Below are 24,601 nucleotides of genomic sequence, written 5' to 3' on the forward strand. Positions count from 1 at the left end.
GCTTTTTTTTTTTTTTTAAATGTGTAATACTCGTGCAAAACATTTATAAAAAAAAAAAAAAAAAAAAAACACCATGGGCGCGACGTCATTATTCCAGTTTATGTCAAACTAAATCTACTAAAAGTCACATTTAAAATCATCCCCTAAGGCTCATGCATTAAATTAATTATCAAAGACTAAAACAAAGGACATTTTTGCTATGATTATAGTAGGGGTGTTAAAAAAAATTAGATTCGGCAATATATCGCGATACTACAGCACGCAAATCTTTTTTTAACATCCATTTTGATGGAAAAATATTCAACAAAACGTCTAACTTTCACACCTTAAGCATGGAAGAATCTTATATTAATGGAACATTTAGCCTTAATATTTTATTTCAACGCTGTTCAAACATGAAAAATCTTGTTAAGCATGTTTGTTACACACAGTGGCTCACAGTTATAAGATAATAATACATTTTCATACAAATCTTACAGTGTACATGTATAAGTTTACTGAATGGTATTTTCTAAATTTGAGTAAAAATATCGCAACAATCGACTTGTAAATTCGTATCGGGATTAATCGAATCGTGATCTATGAATCGTGATACGGATCGAATCGTCAGGTACTAGGCAATTCACACCCCTAAATTATAGTATTATTTTAGTTAGTTTTGTAAACCTAAAATGTAGTTTCAGTTTTCTTTTTTAAAAAGCATCTTCGTTTGTTTTATTTCGTTAACGAAATTGTTTTTTGAATTTTATTTTTTTCGTTAGTATTAGTTAACTAAAATAACCTTTAATAGCACCTGTGTTTTTCAACACCTTCCCTTCTTACTTTGACCATCTCCAAACATTTTTGTTTTTATTTTATTTGAACTGAGTCAAATGCCATTTTTAGCATATGTCGCGGGCCACTAAAAAATGGACGGCGGGCAGCAAATGGCCCCCGGGCCGTAGTTTGGACACCAGTGATCTAAAGTTTTTGACATACTATATGACGGGGGCGGGGCATCACATTTAGAGTTTCAAAATTCCGCCATTTTGATTTACTTTGGAACGTGTTGCCATTGTTTCATAGGGGACTTCTTTTAACGAACTCCTCCTACAAAGTGTATCCGATCATCTTCAAACTTGGTGTGATTCATCTTACGATGTTGAAGATAAAAAGTTATTGGAAAGCTTTTTATTTCGTCGCACTGTTGCCGTGGCATGCACTGTTTGCAAGGGGAAAATAAATCCTTAAAGTATTCCTGGTTGTACGAAGCAACTAGAGGCATAAAAATTTGGAGGCATATTAAAAGCCCACGACACGAAAAAAATGTCTTTTGGTTCCATATGCAAAACCTAACAGGAAGTCCGCCATTTTGATTTACTTTGGAATTTGTTGCCTTTTTCGTGAGCTGTTTTATAGGGGTCATATTTTAACGCTGAAATTCATCCAATTGTCTTCAAACGAAAGTTATGAATGTAACTAAGGTTCTATGAGTCCCGAACGACCGCCTGGTGGCGGAGGTGCTGTAACCAGCACGGAATTCCCCTTGTCGCGACAGCGTCATCGAGTAAGAATAACAAAATATGCTTGTCAATCGTTCCGGCTGACGTAATCCCGTATATAAAAAGGGAACGTCGCCAGAACACATCCTCTAGGACCTTTCTCGTGCAAACCAACACGAGTGTTCCGAGTGACAAGCAATGCTGGCGGTCATTCGGGACTCATAGAACCGTAGTTACTGCGCCTGGAGAGCAGCAGAAGCTGCGTGGAGAGTGGCCGACTTTGTGTGGGAGAGCGGCCACCCAGTATGTGAGATGGAGGCGGTCCTAGACTCGCACCCAGCCACTTTGCAATCCGAACAAAACGAAACACAAATCAATCAATTAAACATGCATGTGGTCGTTTGTGCCGCCATAAGTTGACAATGGCACTGAAGCTCCGCGCATGGAGCGCGGCAGACCCCATGTGGGAGATGGAGGCAGTCCCCGGCCTCACGCTTGCCACTTTACAAGTAGAACAAAATGAGACCCAAAAGCAATCAAACAAACATGCAATAGGTCGTTTGTGCCGTCCTGAGCTAGCAGTTGGTGTGGCAAACAATATCCCGGCTAGCACACAACATCAAGGCAAGGCAAGGCAAGTTTATTTGTATAGCACATTTTATACACAAGGCAACTCAATGTGCTTTACACGAGGAAAGACAACACATAAGCATCAAGAAACAATAGTTAACATTCAGAGGAAAAATAAAAAATAAAAATAGGTTACAAACTAACAATCTTAAAACATTATTCAACAAACTTTAAAAAAATTAACATAAAGTTTAAAATGATAATGATAAAAATAAAAAATAAAAATAAAAATAAAAATAATAATTTAAAAAACACTTAATTAAAGCTGTTTAAAAGTCCCTAATCAAAGGTATAAGAAAAAAGCAAAGTTTTTAACCTGGATTTGAAAGCATTTACACTCGGGGCTGACTTCACTTCTGTTGGTAGCCTATTCCATCTGTGTGCAGCATAATAGCTAAATGCAGCTTCACCATGTTTGCTTCGAACTCTGGGTTCCACTAGTTGGCCCAAGTCTGTAGATCTCAGAGCCCTGCTGGGCTTGTACTCAATCAGCATTTCTTGGATATATAGGTCGCTTGCACATGTCGTCACTTCCGCCTCGGATTTCTTGTAGTCGCCATGCTGGGTGGCCTCCATTTACGTAGCGATTCGGTCTAACACGTATCTATCACGTTTGTTTTCTGCGTTTAAAATGGTACATTGTTGCTGCATCGTTGGCTGTTCGAACAAAGCCAAGGGGGAAAATGGTCGGTCTTTTTTCCGAATTCCGAAAATAATTAGGAACCAGGGCCTGGAGACAGAGGAGTGCGGACTCCGGAGGGAAGTCGTTACTTTGGGCTCGTGTGTGCAGCGATCACTTTGTGAGCGGTAAGCTTGTTTACCTTTATTTAATGCATGAGGATTAATAACGTTTCGACCGCCCATATATGGGCAAGTTGCTTATGTTTTGGATTCATGAGCAAGCAAGTTCGGTAGTACAAGCTGGCTAGCGGACGTTAGCCGAAAGCTAACATCGAACATTTTCACCCAAGTAGTGCCAGTGCAAAGTGTTTACTGCTGAAATTGGATTGATTAGTCTTGGGCTTTTAATGCCGATAACATGTTTTTTGGTGGCAAAATGTAAACTTGGAAAAAAAAGAGACAGAAGGGGCTGATGCAAGAAAACAGACCCCCGGGGGTGATGCAAGAAAACAGAACCCGGTAGCCTACACATCATGCTAAAGAACTTATTCACGGCCACCCTACTGCGGTAAAATAACCAGTCTTTCCATATTTTATTTGTTTATATATTTGTTTATTTTAACAGGTCGCCCTGCGCCCGTTTTTCTGTCCAATCATCCCGACTGGGCTCCAACATTAAAGTTGGGTCCCAAGTTACAACATCTATGTCTCAGCCCAGTCGGTGCCAAGATATGAACGTGCACAGGAGAGACAAGCAAAGAAAAGACGACTCGAAGTGGCAGAGATTGTTGCAGTTATGCAGCCAGATGGCTCCAGTAACCTGTACCCTCAAGTACTGCTGACATCATTGACTCTGGTATGCCACTCAGAATTCATTACATGATATATTGTATGCATGAGTGAATGTATGTGTTTGTTTGTGTGTGTACACGCACCTTATATTTTAGAGACATTTGGAAGTGTTTATAGAAATAAGTATTTGCCTGTAGCAATGTTCATACATTAAAAAATGCAACAAAATGTGTACATTTCTTTTACACTGACAAAAAAACTATACTACTTTACTATATTAAACCTATTACTGGTACCGTTTTTTTTGTGATTTTTTTTATTTATTTTTTTCTTTAGGGATCTCATGCCACACCGACTTGATTGCCAATGACATGATGGAAACGAAGGCGAGCATCAAAGCATTGGAGGAGGACAACATGCGACTGTTTGTTTGGCGCTAATAAAGGCAGCGTTTATACAAATTCTATTGTTGGGTTTGTTTACAAAGCTATACATGATACAAATGACAGGATTTGACTCAATGTGCAATATGGTCCCTCTTAAAGTAATGGCATAAATCTCTATTATTTCTAAAAGCACAAAAAATGAAGTGAATAATGATTAGATGTAGTAATTTCAGGGTTAAAAATTGAACTGTTAATTAATGTAGTTTATTTTAGCACAGGTGCCTACCATCCTGAGATGATGGTATGATGTAATGTTGATGGGGTACGCAATGACTTTCATTATGCTATGTACAGAGGAAAAAGTTGCTCTCTTTTAAATTTGTTTAATGTAAGACAAGTACCAGTACTGTGTTACAGTTTTCCCAATAATCCTTGTTTCACACTTGTCACAAAACCACTGTCCTTTTGGCAGTCTAGATTGGCACACTTAGGGTGATATTTGATTTTACAATCTGCTGCAGCACAAAAAACTACTTTATTCCGCATCTTTGAAGTACATGAGCAAGTGGTAGGTGACAGCGGCTGAGCAGGAACACTGGAAGTCCACTGCTGATCTAGTAAATGCTCTCCCGAGCAGTTCAGGTAAGGAGGGGACTTTGGGAAAAAAAAACTCTGGCTTTTCCAACTGGCCAAAACGAGCGATCTGGGTGGACTCGCTCAATCACACTTTGTCCACACCACAAAGTCGCAGAAGTCCCGTCCAGTTAAACTCATCTGTGCCTGAATCTGAAAATATTACAAACATTGTAATGAAAATATGAAACATAGAATTAAATAAGAAACTACAAAAAGTAAAGCCATACATACCTGGTAATACTATTGGTGTTGTCGTGACAAGTGATGGGAATTGTTGCCATCCGGCACCAGACAGAAATTGGGTGTTGTGACAGCCTCCTTAACCGTGAGATCATAAGAAAAGCTGTCAGTATGCTCAGTAGTTACCATGAACACGTTTTATTGTACTGGAAACTGAAACTAAAAATACGTCCTCTGAGAGTGGTTAACCTTAACCATTTAGAATAAGTTGATTAAGTAACATGTAACTAGTGAAAGGGTAGCATTAAATTTAATTAAGCCACGGGGAGGCTGTGCAGTTACTTTTTATTCTTATACGCTCTGCCATATTTGCCTGTTATAAAATTATTAGAAAAACCACATCAGGTAAAGCCAGCTGTGCATGTAAACACAATGATAACAGGAAGCCTGAGAACAAATCAACATTTTTGTGTGCAGAATTACCAACACCATGTGGTTTACTTACGTGCAACAGCAACCGTTTCTTCTGATGCGATGTTAAAGTTTACACTCTGTATCCACCCGCTTACAAAATAATTGTAAGCCTCCAGGGATTTGTTGGCGTGTTATGGAGCATGTTGTCAACACGAGGTAGGGAAAGATGTCCAGAGATGTCACATTTGGCCAGCAAGCTTTCTCCGTCAAAAAAAAAAATCACCCTTGGTCAGGACGTAATTAGGATCAATCCCGCCACACAGAGACACCTTCTGCTTGTATCGTTGTTTTTGATCTTCCGGTAAATCGTGAAAATACTGCGAAAATTACATCAGGTTGATAAGCTCTACCGTGTAACTCGCGAGTGTACCTTGTGAACCGGAGGACACCCAATATGGCGCCCGAAGGAAAAACTCCCATGATGCATTACGATGTGCAAGCGACCTATTCAGGACCCAAACCATTTAGTGATTTATAGACGAGTAGCAGAACTTTAAAATCGATTCTACAGCTGACAGGGAGCCAGTGTAAATCCTTAAGTACTGGAGTAATATGTTCTGATCTTTTTGTTTTGGTCAGAACTCGAGCTGCAGCATTCTGAATGAGCTGCAAGTGTCTCATGTTCTTTTGAGAGAGTCCAGTCAGAAGACCGTTACAGTAATCTAGTCTGCTGGAGATAAAAGCATGGATAAGCTTCTCTTGGTCTGCTTGAAGCATGCAGTCCTTCAGTCTGGATATGTTTTTCAGCTGGTAAAAGGCTGTTTTAGTGATGAATTTAATATGATTGCTGAAGGTCAGATCTGAGTCTATTAGTACCCCAAGATTTCGAACTTGGTCTTTAGTTTCTAAAGACAGTGACTCAAGCTGTTTTTTAACAGCAATCCTCTTTTCTTTATTGCCGAAAACGAGCTCCATTTTGTTTTCGTTCAGCTGAAGGAAATTTTGGTTCATCCAGTTGTTAACTTGCTCTAGAGAATGACACAATGCGTTAATAGAACTGCTGTCATTTGGGGACATAGATAAATACAGTTGTGTGTCATTTGCATAACTATGATAGTCAACATCGGTGTTCTGAAGCATTTGACCCAAAGGTAACATATACAGACTGAACAACAGGGGTCCAAGGACTGACCCTTGAGGGACCCCACATGTCATGGCCTTTCGATCAGATTCAAAATTTCCAATGGTCACAAAGTAACTCCTTTCCTCCAAATAGGACCTGAACCATTTAAGGACTGTTCCATTTAACCCCACCCAAGTTTCCAGCCTGTCTAACAGTATATTATGATCAATCGTGTCAAATGCTGCACTGAGATCCAACAAGACGAGCACTGATACCTTCCCTGCATCAGTGCTCAATCTTATATCATTCAGTACTTTAATCAGAGCTGTTTCTGTACTGTGATGAGGTCGGAAACCTGACTGGAATTTATCCAAAAGTCCGTTTAAGCTCAAGAAATTGCTGAGTTGATTAAAAACCACTTTTTCAACTATTTTAGTTACGAAGGGAAGGTTTGCGATTGGTCTATAATTTGCTAGCAGGGAGACATCCAGTGTTCTCTTTTTTTAGAATGGGCTTGACGGTGGCTACTTTCAGACATTTAGGAAGTTCACCTGATTGAAGTGAGCAATTAATTATTTGTTGTAAATCGATCTGAACAGATTTCACAATGGTTTTGAAAAAGCCAGATGGTATTGTGTCAAGACAGCTCGTGGAAGGTTTCAATTGCTGAACCAAGTCTACTACAGTATTTTGATCCACTGAGTCAAATTCTGTCATGGTAATTAAATTATTCCTAGGTGATTTTAAGTGCAGCATCGTTTTGTTATTTTGCTGGTTTGTAACAATGTTTGACCTGATGGCTTGTACTTTTTCACTAAAGTAGCAGGCAAATTCATTGCATTTATCTGTTGAGAGGAGTTCTGGCGCTGTTTGATTTGGGGGATTTGTAAGTTTGTCAACCATGCCAAATAGAGTGCGTGTATTGTTGAGGTTCCTACTAATAATTTCAGAAAAGTGTTGTTGTCTAGCTATTACTAACTCTTGGTTAAAAAGACAAAGACATTGTCTGTACAGGTCAAAATGAACTTGGAGTTTAGTTTTTCTCCACTTTCGCTCTGCTTTTCTGCATTTAGATTTCAAAGTCATTATGTTGGTAGTACACCTCCAAGGTGTTTTAGTTCGGGATGAAATGGTCTTAGTTTTAATAGGAGCAACAGCATCCAAAACATTTGAGATTTTTGAGGTGAATTCATCCAGAAGTTCATCAACGGTCTCTGCATTTACAGTTGGTGATGCAGCCATTAATTCCATAAACATGTTGCTTGTATTCTCATTTATGTACCTTTTTTTAATCGAGACAGTAGTTGTTTGAACTTCTGGGATTGTTTGTAATTCAAAAAACACACAGGAATGATCTGAAATAGCCAGATCTTTCACCTCAACAGATAAAATGTCAACACCTTTAGAGATGACGAGATCAAGAATGTGACCTTGATTGTGTGTTGGACCTTTGAATGAATTTAATATGATTGCTGAAGGTCAGATCTGAGTCTATTAGTACCCCAAGATTTCGAACTTGGTCTTTAGTTTCTAAAGACAGTGACTCAAGCTGTTTTTTAACAGCAATCCTCTTTTCTTTATTGCCGAAAACAATGAGCTCCATTTTGTTTTCGTTCAGCTGAAGGAAATTTTGGTTCATCCAGTTGTTAACTTGCTCTAGAGAATGACACAATGCGTTAATAGAACTGCTGTCATTTGGGGACATAGATAAATACAGTTGTGTGTCATTTGCATAACTATGATAGTCAACATCGGTGTTCTGAAGCATTTGACCCAAAGGTAACATATACAGACTGAACAACAGGGTTCCAAGGACTGACCCTTGAGGGACCCCACATGTCATGGCCTTTCGATCAGATTCAAAATTTCCAATGGTCACAAAGTAACTCCTTTCCTCCAAATAGGACCTGAACCATTTAAGGACTGTTCCATTTAACCCCACCCAAGTTTCCAGCCTGTCTAACAGTATATTATGATCAATCGTGTCAAATGCTGCACTGAGATCCAACAAGACGAGCACTGATACCTTCCCTGCATCAGTGCTCAATCTTATATCATTCAGTACTTTAATCAGAGCTGTTTCTGTACTGTGATGAGGTCGGAAACCTGACTGGAATTTATCCAAAAGTCCGTTTAAGCTCAAGAAATTGCTGAGTTGATTAAAAACCACTTTTTCAACTATTTTAGTTACGAAGGGAAGGTTTGCGATTGGTCTATAATTTGCTAGCAGGGAGACATCCAGTGTTCTCTTTTTTTAGAATGGGCTTGACGGTGGCTACTTTCAGACATTTAGGAAGTTCACCTGATTGAAGTGAGCAATTAATTATTTGTTGTAAATCGATCTGAACAGATTTCACAATGGTTTTGAAAAAGCCAGATGGTATTGTGTCAAGACAGCTCGTGGAAGGTTTCAATTGCTGAACCAAGTCTACTACAGTATTTTGATCCACTGAGTCAAATTCTGTCATGGTAATTAAATTATTCCTAGGTGATTTTAAGTGCAGCATCGTTTTGTTATTTTGCTGGTTTGTAACAATGTTTGACCTGATGGCTTGTACTTTTTCACTAAAGTAGCAGGCAAATTCATTGCATTTATCTGTTGAGAGGAGTTCTGGCGCTGTTTGATTTGGGGGATTTGTAAGTTTGTCAACCACGCCAAATAGAGTGCGTGTATTGTTGAGGTTCCTACTAATAATTTCAGAAAAGTGTTGTTGTCTAGCTATTACTAACTCTTGGTTAAAAAGACAAAGACATTGTCTGTACAGGTCAAAATGAACTTGGAGTTTAGTTTTTCTCCACTTTCGCTCTGCTTTTCTGCATTTAGATTTCAAAGTCATTATGTTGGTAGTACACCTCCAAGGTGTTTTAGTTCGGGATGAAATGGTCTTAGTTTTAATAGGAGCAACAGCATCCAAAACATTTGAGATTTTTGAGGTGAATTCATCCAGAAGTTCATCAACGGTCTCTGCATTTACAGTTGGTGATGCAGCCATTAATTCCATAAACATGTTGCTTGTATTCTCATTTATGTACCTTTTTTTAATCGAGACAGTAGTTGTTTGAACTTCTGGGATTGTTTGTAATTCAAAAAACACACAGGAATGATCTGAAATAGCCAGATCTTTCACCTCAACAGATAAAATGTCAACACCTTTAGAGATGACGAGATCAAGAATGTGACCTTGATTGTGTGTTGGACCTTTTACATGTTGTGAGAGACCAAAAGTATCAAGTATATTACAAAATTCTTTGGTATTTTTATCCAAGTTGTTGTCAACATGAATGTTAAAGTCTCCAGTTAAGACCAGATAATCATAGTCGGTACAAATTACTGACAGCATTTCTTCAAATTCCTCCATGAATCTGCCTTTTTGTTTTGGAGGTCTGTAAATTATGACAATGACGATGTTTGGTTCACCTTTTACCAAAAGACTAAGATATTCAAATGAATTAAAGCTTCCCAATGAAATTTCTTTACACTGAAATAGAGATTTAAAAATGGCAGCAAGTCCTCCACCGTTTTTGCCATTACGACATTTGTTCATGAAACTAAAATTTGTTGGTGTTGCCTCATTGAGAACCGTGTTGCAGGAACCTTCTGTTAGCCATGTTTCACTGAGGAGAAATAAGTCAAGATCATATGTCATAATAATGTCATGAATCAACAATGATTTGTTAACTAGTGATCTTGTATTTAGTAGCGCTAGTCTCACAGTGGCAATCGGAGACGATGGTTTAGTCAGAGGTTCACAAGCTATACTGACTAGGTTTGTAGGTTCTGACTTATTTCTTCTCATTTCTTTTGCCAACTTTCTACTTCTTGTAATCACAGGAATGCTACAAGCTTCCTTGGGTCCTGACTCATTCTGGGAACACACGTTTTTTATATTGTATATGTAGTCTGGACCCAAAACATATCAGACCAAGCTATAGTTGAGATTCTCCATAGCCAAAGATGGAGGTCGGCGGGTGGGGAGCTGTATGCTGAGGCTTGGTGGAGTCAGACGATTAGTGGATACCTGAATGTGGCGTCTTGGGGGGAGCATGGGCGAACCGTCATCAGCAGGCAGCTGCCTGGAGAGACTTTTATTTAGCTGTATGGACAGATTGACCAGATTGCTCAACCTGTTGGTGAGACTCGCTGGCGAGTCAGTCATCGGGTCATTCGGGGGCGGTGCACAGCGCGGGGGTGCATCCGGCAGTGAATCCGGTAGTGGCGCTGTCTGGCAGGTGTCGCTTGGGGGTGATGAACAGCGCAGGGGTGCATCTGGTAGTGAAACTGGTGGTGGTGGTCGTGGTGGTGTTTGGCAGGTGTCGTTCGGGAGCAGGGGAGCTGGATGTTCGGTGTTTGGAGTGTGGGCAGATGAGGACAAATCAATCTGTTCTGAAGGGCAGGGAGTGCAAGATAGTGAGCCAGCCTCACCAGATCCTCTTCTTATCGGTTGTTGTGTTTCATGTCCTTTGTTTTGGGAACATAGCGTCCAGTGACGCACGCTATGGAAGATGTTGGCTGTCAGTAATCTGACTCCCTGCTTATTGAGATAAATCCCATTGCGTTGGTAAAGATGGCGACGTTCACAAAACATAGAAAAATTGTCAATAAAGTTCACTGAGTAAGAAGCACAGATGCTTTTCAGCCATCTCGAGAGTGACATAATCCGACTGAAACGCTCATCACCTGGTCGGACAGTAGGCAGAGGACCACTCAGAAAAACCTCTGCGTTTAGGCATATTATCTTGTGTAGAAGGGTAATAAAGTCTTGCTTCAGTATCTCCGACTGTTTTTTCAACACATCGAATGCTCCTGTGTGAATCACAATCGATCTCACAGTCGGGTAGTCAGTAGCAATCTTGTCGACTTTTTCAGAAATGTCCAGCACCATGTCATTAGCAAAACACAGAACTTTTGTGTTTTTTCTGCTGCACAGACGTTTAACACCAAACAAGGCTTTGTCGCCTATTATCAGTGTTTGTGTTTCAGTAGCTGAACGGATTTGCTGAGGAGGTCCGGTTTCAAACCTTTGACTGGTGCTGTGATCCCCCGAGGCTTGCTGGCTCGGCGACAGCACGGCAAACCTGTTTCTCAGTTCGATATCAGTATTTTGTCTTCGTCGGCCAAGAGACGGTTTCCTTTTTCTTGCTGGTACCAACGTCCAAGACTGATTTCTTGGGGTTGAGGTAGCCTTTTGCATAGGCCGACGTGTTTCCTCAGGCATTAGTTGGCGGTCAGGTCCAGCTGTTGGGCTACGACTCCTCAATTTTGGCTTTGCTCCCAGCACATTCCACAGAGGGTCGGTGGATGGAGCTAGCTGTTTGTTAGCATGCTCATGACCACCGTTTGGAGACATTGGCAGTGTGGTGTCATTCCACGATTTTCCATTCACCTCCACAAACATTTCAAGGCGGTGCATTCTTGTCTCCAGCACTGCCATCTTCTGAAGAAGTTTGTGGTATTCATCGGTCGAGATGGAAGGCATCATTCGTCCAGCCATGCTGCTAGTAGCAGTCGCGTGCTGATTAGCAGGCCGTGCTCACGTTATCGTGAGGAGTTTCCAAAAAAAAATAAAAAATGTTGAAAAATGCGCCCAGCTGGTTGTATCTACCAAACAAAAAGGTAGTACAGCCACATCGAGGCAAATGTCCAGGAAAAAAGTTATCAGCTGAAAGAATGCAAAGCAAAGCAGGAGCAGAGCAGATTGCGTCTACACACTAGGAAAGCAGGAAGCAGAAATGGCAGATCAAGGCAGCTGATGCCCTTCACTTTGATGGGCCGGGGCAGGAAAAGCAGACCGGTGCCTTGATCGGTCTGCGGAAGATGGGGCAAAAGGGACTGCCCGGGGTGGGGGAAAAGAGAAGAAAAGAGGAAGGAGGGGGGGGGGGAGGAAAAAAATGAGAAAGAAAAGGGAGAGAACATATACTGCAGTGTTCCCTCACTTTTCACGGGTGTTACGTTCCACACCCACCCGCGATAGTTGATTTCCGCCAAGTATGGATGTTTAAAGACAAATAAAAAGTAAAAGTTTGGTTTTGGGGGGCGAGTTATGCATCTACTGAACCATAACGATGCCAGCACAGTTTCCACCTTTCTAAGCACTTAACTTAAATACAATATGAAAAATAGCATCATAAAGAAAACTATAAATGGAACCACTGTATATCAATTTCACATCTGTTCTTTTTTGTCATCACACACTTATTGTCAAATTTATCATGAGTTTAATTTTTCACATCTCTTGTGGGATTTGAATATCTGTAGCAACATTACAACGGCCACAGCGCTTTGAACAATGAACAGAAACAAATAGGCGTAAATCTCCCATCATGTCAATGTCAAACCTTTTTTTAGTGCAATTAATAAAAGTAAATAAAATGATTTCAATATATATAACATAAATTAAATGAAATAAAATAAAATATAAATAAAACATTCCACCGCCCACAGTCCTTTGAATTAACAGAAACGAAAAGGCATAAATCTCCCATCATGTCAATGTCAAACCGTCATTTAGTGCAATTAATAAATGTAAATAAAATGATTTAAATAAAAATTATATAAATAAAATTAAATAAAATATAAATTAAAAAAATATCACAACCTATATCAAAATGTGTGCACACACACACGCACATCTGAGCAATACCATCAGAGATTTTTGCACAATATAACAAATGGCTTAGCACCAACATGACAAAGCTTTAACGCTGTAACTCTTAGATTTGAAGCTTTAACTAAAGTTTAAAAAGATAGTTGACTCATTGAGCCATTTACAGCAGTATAAAGTAAATATTGTATCTATAATTAATGTGATGTCATTATTTTTCATGGACAAGTACCTTTATAAAATAAATTTTCCACTTACTGTCAACCAATCATGGCTCAGTTTGGTAACCAAACCCAGAAAACAGGTGAACCGTTACCTACTTCCTCAGCACAGGTGATATCTTTAGTCAACAGAAAATGGAAAAATTCGATTTTAATGATATTAATTGTACATGGAAAAACAATGAAGTTATCAGATTAATTCTGGATAAAATATTAACTTTTCACTGCTGAAAAGGGCCCAATGAGTCAAGCATCCCTTTAAACTTTTACAGCCCTAGAAATAACAACAAATAAACAAACAAAACAATACAAGCTAACAATAGCAACTTTTATAAACTGTTTCTCCACTGGTCCAGAGTCAGTCCTGAGGCAGGACAGTACCACCGCCCCTTCAGTTGGGTGTGTCCAGTTCTTCTACTTTTGTCCTGGCCACACTCCTTACATGTGTAATGATACTGCTCCTTTGTCAGTTTTTTTCGTGGTGGTTCGCCTCTAGCCATTCGCTCCTTATCCTCCTGGGCAGCTTTAAGCAGTCTCCAGGTACGTTGCCTTGGCTGAGGAGGAAGGCATGCTTGCTGGAATGGAGGAGCTTGTTGGTCAGGAGGGGTTGGCTGATAAGGAGAAGCTTGTTGCAGTGGAGCTTGCTAGAATGGAGGAGCTTGATGGATTGGATCTTGCTGGAATGGAGGTAGTTGGAATGTAGCTTGCTGGAATGGAGGAGTAAATGGGGTGGAAATGGAAACGCATTCAAACCCCCCCTGTTTGCCACCATAGCGCGTTGGCGGGGGAAAGCTTCCCCCTCATGATTTTCTGGTTCCTTGGAGGTCATTTTGTCGCTTGGATGCTGCGCAGGGGCTGCTGGGAGTGTATTTGGTGCAGGTAGAGAGTCCTTGGCCAGGTGAATTTGTTTAGGAAGTGCTGTGCCTTGCAGTAACATGTCCCTGTCCTTCCTTTTATCCCTCCGAAGTAGCCTGCAAGAAAAAAAAAAAAAAAAACATTTATTATTTTAAATATGTGGCACTGTATGAGAAAGTAAACCAAATAACATACCATGAAGAGACTGTGGTGTTATTTATTGGCACCAGAACCAAATTGGTCTGGTCCAGGACAACCCTGCTGTCCTCCAGAAGTTGTTTTATATGGCTGTAAATGCTCACAATTGACTGAGGGATTGGCATGTTCTTTCCCTTAGTGTCCTTGGGCCTGTTACGTGCTTGCTCAAATTCTTTTGCAAGTCTTAGGCAAACACACTCACTGACCCTGTGTACTTCCGGGTCCTGGGCTGCTTGGCCATGGGTCATGTAAAGTCTGTGGGTAAGAAAGATGATATGAGATGTGATTTGGAATGTGAACAAAGATGTAAAGTCATGAAGAACCAGTTGACAATGTCAACAGGGCTTGCAATCCATTTTTCAATTCATAAATATTTTTTACCATAACAAGTGCTGTCTCTTATTCAATGATTTGTACTGAAGCGAAAATAACAATTGTTGTGGCGCACCTCTCTGCTGCTTGCTGTCCAGGAGCAGAGCCACTTGGCTTCTTAGGTGCTCTCCAGGGTCCTCCTGACGCACGACCTTTCTTTCTAGCCTTCTGGCTGTACCTAAATGGTGAAAGAGACATCACAATCATTCCATTAAATGATTAATCATGGTGCACAAAATAGTTTTTCTACAAATGGTTATTTTGTACAAAATAATTATGACTGTATTTTATTACTTTAAAGGTGCTTTGTCCATGGTATGGAGAGCTGTGTAGAGGTGGACTATGTCCATCTCCTTCTTAGTTGACAAAGCAGTTGGTGCAACTGCTTCCCATCCCACAACACCTCTTGAATCATGTTGGGTGGTCTAATAAGTGTTACGTGAGACAAAGAAAAAAAAAAGAGGAAAGAAACTCACACCCATGTTTCTAATTATGTGAGAAAGATTATTCCCCATTTTTTTTTTATGTAACCAGGTTTACCTCAGTTAATTATTATGTTTTTCAGAGTGGTATTATAGAAAGTGTTACTGACCTCTGTGACAAGTGTCCTGGGTTCAGTGTCGCCCTCCACCAACATCTCTTCTTCCACAGCACTTTCTTGATGCTCCCTCCAGCATGTACATTTGCATGTGTACTGCATTGCACCGCCAACCTAAGAAACAATATATACATACTGTATGAATACACGCCAGTGGTAATTGTGTCATAAAAAAAAAAAGAAACTTGGTACAAATCTACCTGGAATAAAAGTACACTGATGTCTGTGAAACCTCTCGAGGGATGAAGACCCCCTACCACACCTTAGGATGTCCAGCTCTTTGCCACCCTTCTGGAGTGTTCCCACCTTTGTGTACAGTGCAACACCTGCAAATATATATATATATATATATATATATATATATATATATATGTATATATATATATATATATATATATATATATATATATATAGGTTACTGTCATGCCATGCTGTGTGCTGTAGACACAGACCGACATTATAGATGTATGCATATAGGTACATTTTACATAACTGTTTTATTATTGTAGTAAAGCGTATTGGAAATGTATGTTTTCAAAGCTGCTACATAAGTACAAATATTATTATTATTATTATTATTATTAATATTATTATTATTATTTTTATTATTATTATTACTACTACTACAGACAGATGTTAATATACTGTCTCACTGGAAAAAAATAATAATAAACTTGGTCCAGGCAGGTGGACACGTCCTTGAGCTCTCCTCAAACGCATAACCAGGCTCCATTGTCGAAGGGGAGAAAATGTAACATATGGCCGCTAAATTACTATTTCACTAGTGGACAATGAAACCTGGCACAATTATTTCACATCATAAGGCTTTTACCAATAAATCGGCTGAGTCTATCCGTGGAAAAAACAACTAAACAAGTTATTATTGATGTTCTGATTCTGTCATATAAGCAATATTCCTACCGTTGGCACACAGTACGATGGCGCTATTGCAGGCAGAACTCCGTTAGCAAACGTAGCAACGTAACAAGAAACTTGAAATACAAGTTAAATAACGAGTTAATGGAACGGGATTTTGCATAGAATACTGTTTTGTCACACAGTTTAACATTCGGCTTACATAAAAAGTTAATTTTACGAGTACTAATGAAGTCTACAAACCTTTTGGCGTCTCCAAATTCATCCGGTGCGATGCGGTGAAAAAAAAAATGGCCGACATTCGACCACGCCCATCTTCACGCCCCTTTGCATCACGTGACCCGGCATGCTCGTTCGGAACTGTTCGGACCTGCGTTCGGACATAGCTTGAAACGCTTTGATCTCGTTCGGAATGTGTTCGGACCTGTTAGGATGTGTTCGGAAAATGTTAGGATGTGTTCGGAAAATGTTAGGATGTGTTAGGACCTCGGAGGCAGTCCAGAAACTGGCGGGTGCTGCGGGGGTCAGTGAACCAATGCCCCCCCTGTTAACTTTGTGTTCCTATTTGAAATGCTGTATTTTATTAAGTGTTCCAGCTATTAGATTAGGGGGAGCTGTAACAAAAAACATCGGGAAAGGTTAGACATGCGCAGTGGGGGTTATGTTGGTTTGGTTATGGCGGATGGCAAGCAGGTGTTTGACCACTCCAGAGAATAAAAGTTTGAAAAGACAACAAACGTCGTGTTGGATTAGTACAAGTCAACATTGGTAGCAGAGGATGGTTTGAGGATTGAGGATGGCTGCGAACTACAAGGTACCGCCAAAGTTTGATGAAACCAGACCGTATGAGAGTTGGAAAAATGAAATCAGCGTTTGGAAAAGGATCACGGAGCTGGACAAGAAAAAGCAAGCACTTACTTTGGCTTGGGGCTGGAAGGAAGAGCCCGCGAAATCGCCATGGAGATTCCAGCTGACGACTTGGACAAGGATGATGATATGGACACATTATTAACTAAACTGGACGGTGTTTTTCTAAAAGAGGAAAAGGATCGTACCTACGAAGCCTATTCTCATTTTGATCAAATTACGAAAGACAGCTCCGTTTCAATGGAAGATTACATCATAGACGACGGTCTCTTTCAGACGCTTCATTCCCCCGATGTTGTAAACATAATGCAAAGACGTTACGCACCTTTTGTGGGGGGAGCCTACCGTCAACGCCGTTGCTCGCGACACGGCACGCGCGCGTGCGCGCGCAGTCGCGCACGAGTGACAACATGCAACTGGAGACAGTTAGCAGAAGCCGGTGCCGTACATCTCGGTATTTCCATGGCTATCGAGTCCTCTCGGTGCACTTGTATGTCCCGGGCCGGCGTTGGTACTGCACACGAGCCAAATGAATTGGTATTGCGTGCGACCCAAAGAATAACCGTGACGATTAAATGCATGGATTCAAACGACACAGGTATGTCCCACAGCCAACACACCAGCTAAGCTAAAAGCACACTGCAAGTATCTCATTTCTCAGTTTGTGGCTCCCTGTCAATGTCTACAACTAGCATGAGCAGCAGATAGGAGAACTGAGACGTGCCCGCGATTATGTCATCAAACTCAAAATGACCGACAGCCCAAAAAACAAAACATAAACAGTAGTGATTCCGTGGTCATCATCGTGTCTCAGATTAAAAAAACAAAAAAGATGTCATACATTAACCAAAAATGAATGTGATGGCGAAAGAAAAACAAAAATTGTTAAAAACAAAAATTGGTAATAAAAGGAAATGCACTTTTGGAAATATTTTTGCATATATTAAGTGGTTAAAATGTGTTTGATAGATTTATTGTTCCATAAGGTGGCTTCATATTTCTTTTCCTGGACGTTAGGTTTATTTCATGTCTTAAATTTATGTTTCTGAAATACTTCACAATGTGCACATATTCTGTTTAATTGTGTTGGTGTCTGTCTAAAGGTTAAATATTTATATTTCACATTAAATTATCAACCTTTTGTTTTCCTGATCCTTATTTTGAAGAGAAAAAAATAAAAACAATTATAACTGTCAATAACGACTAATAAATATTTAAACTGATACATTTTTCAGTCATATCACCCAGCCGTTTGTTGCGGTCTATTTAAATAATTGATTCAATATATAAAAATTTAGAAGACATTTTTGTTTTTCTTTTTTAACACATTTGTAGATGCTGTAAAAATTTGTAGTGTTTTAAGATTGTTTTCAAGCAACAAATGTCACTATAAGTTTTGAATATTGAAATGAATCGTATCGAATCGAAAATTGTATCGTTCCCAAACTTAATCGAACCATTCTGTTTTGAAAGATAATCGTTTTTCAATCGAATCGCAACCTGTGTATCGAGATACATATCGAATCGGCCTCATGTCAGAGATTCCCACCCGTAGTGAATGTGCCAAAATCGGCCAAAATTGGACATTCCAAAATGTATAGCTCACTTCCTGTACATATTCGCTACATGGTCCCAATAGACCTTTTTTGTTTTTTTGTTTTTTGTTTTTGTGCGTCTCGGGGTGCTACACGTGCCTGCCAATTTTCGTAGCTCTAGGTCAAACGTGCCGGGATTGGTTTTTATTTTTTTCTATGCTAGGGGCGCTATAGAGTCGCGTTGTTATGACAACATAATATAAAATTTTTCGCCAGGCCCGAAGAGTGTGCAAAATTTGGTGAGTTTTCGTAAATGTTTAGGTCCTCAAAAATGCGATAGTTTGCGGAGAATAATGAAGAAGAAGAAGAATTTTACAAAATTCGCGCCCTGAAAAGAAAACCATAGAAATCCTGGCGAGACTGATTGATTACTCCTCTTGATGAAGTGCTACTTTTTACTCACTCGTGTTCTTCCTTTGATTATTCCATCAGGATGCCATACGTATGATGATCACACAAGCTAACAACCATCTGGAGGAGCTTCAAAGGTCCCTGGCATTGGCTGGGAACTCGACACAGAAAACTACTAAAGACTCTTTCTGTACTTCCTGACAACTCAAAACAGATTGAAACCAGTGTTTAGACAAGTGACATCATGTATACAGACGCACGCATAGCTTGATGAAGCGCTCATACTTGTGCCCGCATCGGAAACGTCAACATGTCCATCCACAACAGCTGTAAATTAAAACACATGCAGAAAGAAATGTCACATTAGTATTAGAGGATATGTCTGTGATTTCTGCATACATGTGCATTTAATCTTCAACAGTAGTTTTCTTAATATTTAGTCAGGTGCAGTTTTTTTTTTTAGTTAATGTGCAATACATTTTATTTCAATCATTTTTGGAGTACATTTTATGTTCTTATACCTAAGCACAATGTCTATAGTTAAACTCTGCATATTACAGTGGATTACAGTCATTTCAAATATACTTTCATCCATCCATTTTACGAGTTGCTTATTACTTGATTTGGCTAAATTGTTTTCACAAATACTTGGAGTCTATATACTGTAGGTGGTGAGTAAAGGTTTTTTTTGTTGTGTAGGTAGGGAGATCCCTTAGCTCTGGCATCAGTGTATTAATGCGTTATGTAACTATAAAGTGCTGCTGATAATTTTTATACCGGTAAATAAAAACAAGTATTTCTGTGAATAATTGAATGGTACTTTCTTACTCATTCTCTAACCTTTTACAAATATTTATGTAAGACATTAAGCAGGTAAACAATTTTCTTGTGGTAAGGTCATTAAAACACAGGTGATGGTGGTTGGTTGCTTATCTTTTGCCGTGACCCGCAACTCGCCACAGAGTGTTATTTTGTCACGCCGAGTGGAATAAGCTCGTCTTTCGTGACGAAGATGTGACTTTGTGATGCGCGCCGTGTTTCTGACCGCCAATTCACCATCAAGGGTTATTATGTCATGAGTGGAATAAGTTTGCCTTTTGGTACTACGCTGACGTGACTATGTGGTGCTAAACGCTAAGCTAAGTCCCGTTGAGGTGTATTTGACTCGACACAACGGCCATCACGACGCCGCAGCGAAGTGGACGTGCACATTTGTGTTATTCATATGGACTATATGCATAAATCACTTTTTCCACATTTCCACAGCGCACCCAACCTTCCGGTGCGGGGAAACTTCAGCGGAACGCACTGTTGATGTGATGTAAAACTCTAATCCCAAATCCTTAACCCACTCAAAAAGAACAGGGGCTGCTCTTTGCTTTAACACTATGTCTATGTACAGGGACCGAACATCCCATATCAGGGGGGCTTGGTACCCCGTACTCCCGAAGCACCCCCCACAGGACTCCCCGAGGGAAACGGTCGAACGCCTTATCCAAAGCCACAAAACAGGTGGACTGGTTGAGCGAACTCCCACGCAGTAGAGTAGAGCTGGTCCACCGTTCCATCGTCAAGACGAAAACCACATTGCTCCTTCTGAATCCCAGAATCAACTTCCCGGCGGACCCTCCTCTCCAGCATCCCTTAATGGACCTAACCAGGGAGGCTGAGGAGTGTGATCTCTATTGTTGGAACACACCGTCCGGTCCCCCGTCTTAAAAAGGGGGACCACAACCCCGGGTCAAGGGAGAAGCTCTGCCGGAGGTGGACATTGAAACCCTTTCTGACAGGGGATTCCGCCAGACGTTCCCACCAAACCCTCACAATACGTTTGGGTCTGCCAGGTCGGACCGGCATCTTCCCCCACCATTGGAGCCAACACACCACCAGTTGGGGGTGATCAGTTGACAGCTCTACCCCTCTCTTCACCAGAGTGTCCAAAACATGCGGCTGCAAATCCGATGACACGACTACAAAATCGAGTGATTTAAAAAAAAAAAAAAAAAAAAAAGATCCTTGGATCAGTTCTTTACAAATCACCAGGCAAAAACACTTTTGAGAGAGAACATGAACCAAAAAGAGGGCAAAAAATGAAGAAGACAGCAGTTAAAAAGGTAAATGAGCATCATTTTTATTCTTTACTCTATTCTTTGTTTTTTACATTATGCACAACTCTCATATTATCATATTATTGTGCATAATCTTATTGTAACATGTATTTGTTACATGTTTGATGCATTTTTATGCTTTATAAAACATTTATGTCTGAATTTTGGGACGCTTGGAACGGATTAGGGCATTTACATGGAAAATGCGTCTACTTACAAAATTTTCTACTTAAGAACTTTCTTCCAGAACCAATTAATTTCGTAAGTAGAGGTACCACTGTATTATGGATGTCAGCTACCGTTGCCATCTTGCAGGCGGTTGCTTTGACTTGCTTTTGCTGGTGATGGTATCATGCATGTCTCGACCCTCTCCTGGCTTGCAGCGTCGCACCTGTCGCTGTCGCTTCAGTTGTTGCCTTTTGCTGCACTGAAAAGAACTTGCTAGCGAAGGTACGATTTTTCGTATCCTTTCCTAGTTGCTTAGCACCACACAACTTACTTGTCTGCCTTGATGTTTGCTAGCTATGGTATCGTTTATCATATATCCTCTGCTAGCTTATAATGGTGGTTACGGTTTTGATTGCTTTGCAGCCTTTCTGTTGTATTCATTCAGCAGCAGCGCCCCGCTGCTCCTTAAAGCCAGAAAAAAAAGAAAAAAAAAAAAGAAAAAAAGTGCCTTTTGTGTGCGAGAGTTCTGAAGTAAAGACATTATCCTTCCAGTCAAGAATTGGGGCAAATTTTGCTGTGTCACCAATCGTTTCTGAGGGGTGGGTGTTCGTTCCTGGTTGGCTGCTTTCTCGAGTCACTGTGCCTGACTGCGTGCGTATGACGTGTGACTGTAGTGCGCATGCAGGAAGAACACGAAAGAGAGTTGACGCTGTATGTACTCAAATGTGGAGATTAAACGAGAATGTGTGTCAGCCAGCCGTGCGAAAGCCGCCGTCATTGCTAAACACCCGCATTGCAACGAAACTGACTCCGATAATGACGAGCGGGAACCTGACGTTTGAAGGAGAAATTGCTCAGCTGTTCAATTCGGATACAGAAGATGATGCGCTTGCAGCCCCGCTGCGTGCTTGTGACATATGATCGGAGCAAGTCTGGACCAAAACAAAGGGTGTATTCCAGGGGTGGCAAACTGCGGTCCTTGAGGGCCGGAGTCCTGCATGTTTTATAGATTTGCCTACTCGAAGTGCAACTGATTCCAATTAACAGGCTCGTTATCAGGCTTCTGCAGAGCTTGCTGATGAGCTAATCATGAAGCAGCTGTGTTGAAGAAGGGAAATATCCAAAACCTGAAGGACTGCGGCCCTGGAGGACCGGATCTCGCCACCCCTGGTGTATTCAGACCAGAAAAGTTCTTTAGTCCGCTTGTTTGGTCCGGACCAAAAGCAGACTTTTTATTTTTTTTAGTTTGGTGTGGTTCATATTCACACTGTGCTTTTTGCAAGTGGACTATACAGTCAAACTTCGGTTTTCGAACATAATCCGTTCCCGAAGGCTGTTCTAAAAGCGATTTGTTCAAACTCCGAAACAATTTTTCCCATTATAATTAATGTAAATAATTTTAATCCGTTCCAAGTCTAAAAAAAACTTTTTCCAAGTTTTTTATTTTTTATTTTTTTTTTTACTATTTTACACCATAAACTGTATATTGTTTACCATAAATAGAAAAAGGTAGAAATAGACAGTTTTATTTAGATATCCTATCTAAAATTATAAAAAAAAAAAAATGCAAACATTTTTTTTAAATTCAATAGTTCTGCGCACTACTTTCCTCTTTTCTTCACCACCTTTACCACTTGCACTTGCTTTCTTTGAACCCATGATTAGGGGCTAATACACGATGCAAAACTAAAAAAAAGATTTGCGGAAATAACAATGAACAGGTCTGCTTCAAACGAACTTTTAACACGAATGTGCTACGGAGGAAGCATCCTGGGCATTCGAGGTAGCTCGGCTCCCGAGTGAGTCGCGTTCAGGTACACTCGGCTTTTTTCAATTTTTGGACGATTTCTGAGACATAAAATTCTCAAATTTTCTGGTTTAAAACCGATTTGGTTGAGAACAGAAGTGTTTGAAAACCGAGGTTTAACTGTATTTCGGAATCACGTCAACCCACGTGACAATCCGTGCTCCCATTGGACAAAAATGACGAGGGCTGTACGCGTACGAAACCCGGAAATAGTGGAAAACATGAAATTCCGACGTGCTGCATTACTGCGCTGCATATTTGTTGAGTTATTAGATGCAAGATTCATGCGAACGTCAAGGGCAGCTCATTCAATGGAGGTTCCGCCACGCTGTTTCTAATTTTGGAACGCGTTGTCGATTGCGTGTAGTAAACGGAGGAGCAGTTGCGCTCCGCTTACCCCGCTCCCACCACAACATTCTGACAGCAGTGTGGCTAAACAGAATACGGATGTTTATGAATGAATTTAGCACAATATTCACTACCGGGCAAAATTATCCCCCCCGCGATACTTGACTACGATGGCTTGTTAAGCCCAAAAAGGCGCATATGTCCAGTAGTTGGATCGGATCAGCCGTGGTTTGTATTCAGACTGCAAAGCAAACTGCGCCGAGTGCGTTTGGAAGCGAACCGAGACCGACCTTTTTTAGTCCGCACCGGGATTAGTTTGTGTGTGTTCAGACCTGCAAAAAACGTCCGCACCAGCGTGGGAAACGAACTCTGGTCCGTTTAAAGCAGACCAAACTGCAGGTCTGAATACACCCAAACAATCAATGTAAGCCAACATCCAGCATACATGGCGTTTGAGGAATCTAAATGCACCACAAATTTGATTTCCCATGTCTCCAGAATATGCAGATTGTGTCCAGACTTGACGTGGCGGTGCGTTAAATTTCATGTTAAGTTTGTTTCCTGTAAATACCACCTTTGGCGCGGAAATGTTCGTGCGTAGAGTTTTGGCCTCATTTTGATCGTGCGCAAGCTTTATAAATGAGGCCCCTTTTCTGTCGCCGGTGATTCCACCACTATGATTTAATTACTACTGCCTGGCTGTGCTTACTTGAACGCTCCGAGGACGTCTGGTTGAGGTGGAGGAACGGCGAGTATCTTTAAAAACAATTTTAAACGATGTATATTTACCACACCAATTAACAGCTTTGAAGCCACTTTCTTTGAAACTGTCATTTACCGACCTCCAAAATACAATAAGGTCTTTCTAAACAACTTTGCAAATCTTCCTGCCGAAATCGTGCTAAAATATGATCATATCCTCTTTATAGGGAACATTAATATTCATGTGTACTGTCCTGTGTGATAAACCATTTTCTATGGACTTTTTTTTTTTTTTTTTTTTTTTTTAATTATTCTTTATTTATAACTTTTCAGACTTTAACAGATGGGTACAATTCACACATGCAAGAATATGCATATCATCATTCATCTCTCTAGAAAAACAAACAAGTCCCATCTAAAAATAAAACTGCTAAAAAAATTTTTTTTTTTTTTTAAACAATATAACCAATATAGCATCAAGAACATCAGGGAGTGAGCATAAATATTTTCCAAATTATCCTAATTTAGAATTAAAGTGGGCTTTTTTATTTTAATGTACCGTAACCATTTTTCCCAACATTTCTCAAACCAACGATGGTTCTGATTCACAAATTATGTTAATCTTTCCATTTTGTAAATGTTTGCTACTATATCCCACCATGTTGACATA

General features: G+C 40.2%; 2 protein-coding genes and 2 long non-coding RNA genes across 6 annotated transcripts in view; 2 read left to right on the top strand and 2 right to left on the bottom strand.

Moving 5' to 3' along the window:
- The window catches only part of lyrm2 (LYR motif containing 2), a 360,856-nt gene that overhangs the window by 35,445 nt on the left and 300,810 nt on the right, over window positions 1–24,601 (top strand). The window contains exon 3 of one of the 2 annotated variants that reach the window (XM_077510815.1): window positions 18,880–19,607. The exons of the other annotated variant lie outside the window; for it this stretch is intronic. Within the exon in view, the coding sequence (XP_077366941.1) occupies window positions 18,880–18,999 (120 nt within the window). The 3' untranslated portion in view covers window positions 19,000–19,607. Of the gene's footprint in view, window positions 1–18,879; window positions 19,608–24,601 lie in introns of those variants that run through there. 2 annotated transcript variants of the gene reach the window in all.
- LOC144010456 (uncharacterized) lies at window positions 1,625–3,985 on the top strand. Its single transcript, XR_013281224.1, has 2 exons — window positions 1,625–3,588; window positions 3,861–3,985. It is a non-coding gene; the product is annotated as an uncharacterized LOC144010456 (long non-coding RNA).
- Window positions 2,610–5,661, bottom strand: LOC144010458 (uncharacterized). Its single transcript, XR_013281225.1, has 2 exons — window positions 4,778–5,661; window positions 2,610–4,696 (listed from the first exon to the last, which is right to left on the bottom strand). It is a non-coding gene; the product is annotated as an uncharacterized LOC144010458 (long non-coding RNA).
- LOC144010476 (uncharacterized) lies at window positions 13,100–16,868 on the bottom strand. 2 transcript variants are annotated; one of them, XM_077510813.1, is made up of 7 exons: window positions 16,229–16,868; window positions 15,310–15,435; window positions 15,104–15,223; window positions 14,806–14,936; window positions 14,588–14,689; window positions 14,137–14,394; window positions 13,100–14,057 (listed from the first exon to the last, which is right to left on the bottom strand). In XM_077510813.1, the coding sequence occupies exons 3-7, from the start codon at window positions 15,209–15,211 to the stop codon at window positions 13,553–13,555; spliced, it is 1,104 nt and encodes a 367-aa protein (XP_077366939.1). In that variant the 5' UTR covers window positions 15,212–15,223; window positions 15,310–15,435; window positions 16,229–16,868; the 3' UTR covers window positions 13,100–13,552. The 2 variants fall into 2 exon arrangements, with proteins under 2 accessions (XP_077366939.1, XP_077366940.1); XM_077510814.1 differs by lacking the exon at window positions 16,229–16,868 and having other exon boundaries at window positions 15,104–15,315.

This window comes from Festucalex cinctus, chromosome 21 (assembly GCF_051991245.1).
Source record: "Festucalex cinctus isolate MCC-2025b chromosome 21, RoL_Fcin_1.0, whole genome shotgun sequence".
NCBI classification, from domain to species: Eukaryota; Metazoa; Chordata; class Actinopteri; order Syngnathiformes; family Syngnathidae; genus Festucalex; species Festucalex cinctus.

Coding starts and splice junctions, on each gene's coding strand:
- LOC144010476 (XM_077510813.1), bottom strand. CDS start 15,211: ATGCAGTACACATGCAAATGTACATGCTGGAGGGAGCATCAAGAAAGT. Junction 14,690..14,805: donor ATGGACAAAGCACCTTTAAA/GTAATAAAATAC, acceptor TTCACCATTTAG/GTACAGCCAGAAGGCTAGAA. Junction 14,058..14,136: donor AACACCACAGTCTCTTCATG/GTATGTTATTTG, acceptor TTTTTCTTGCAG/GCTACTTCGGAGGGATAAAA.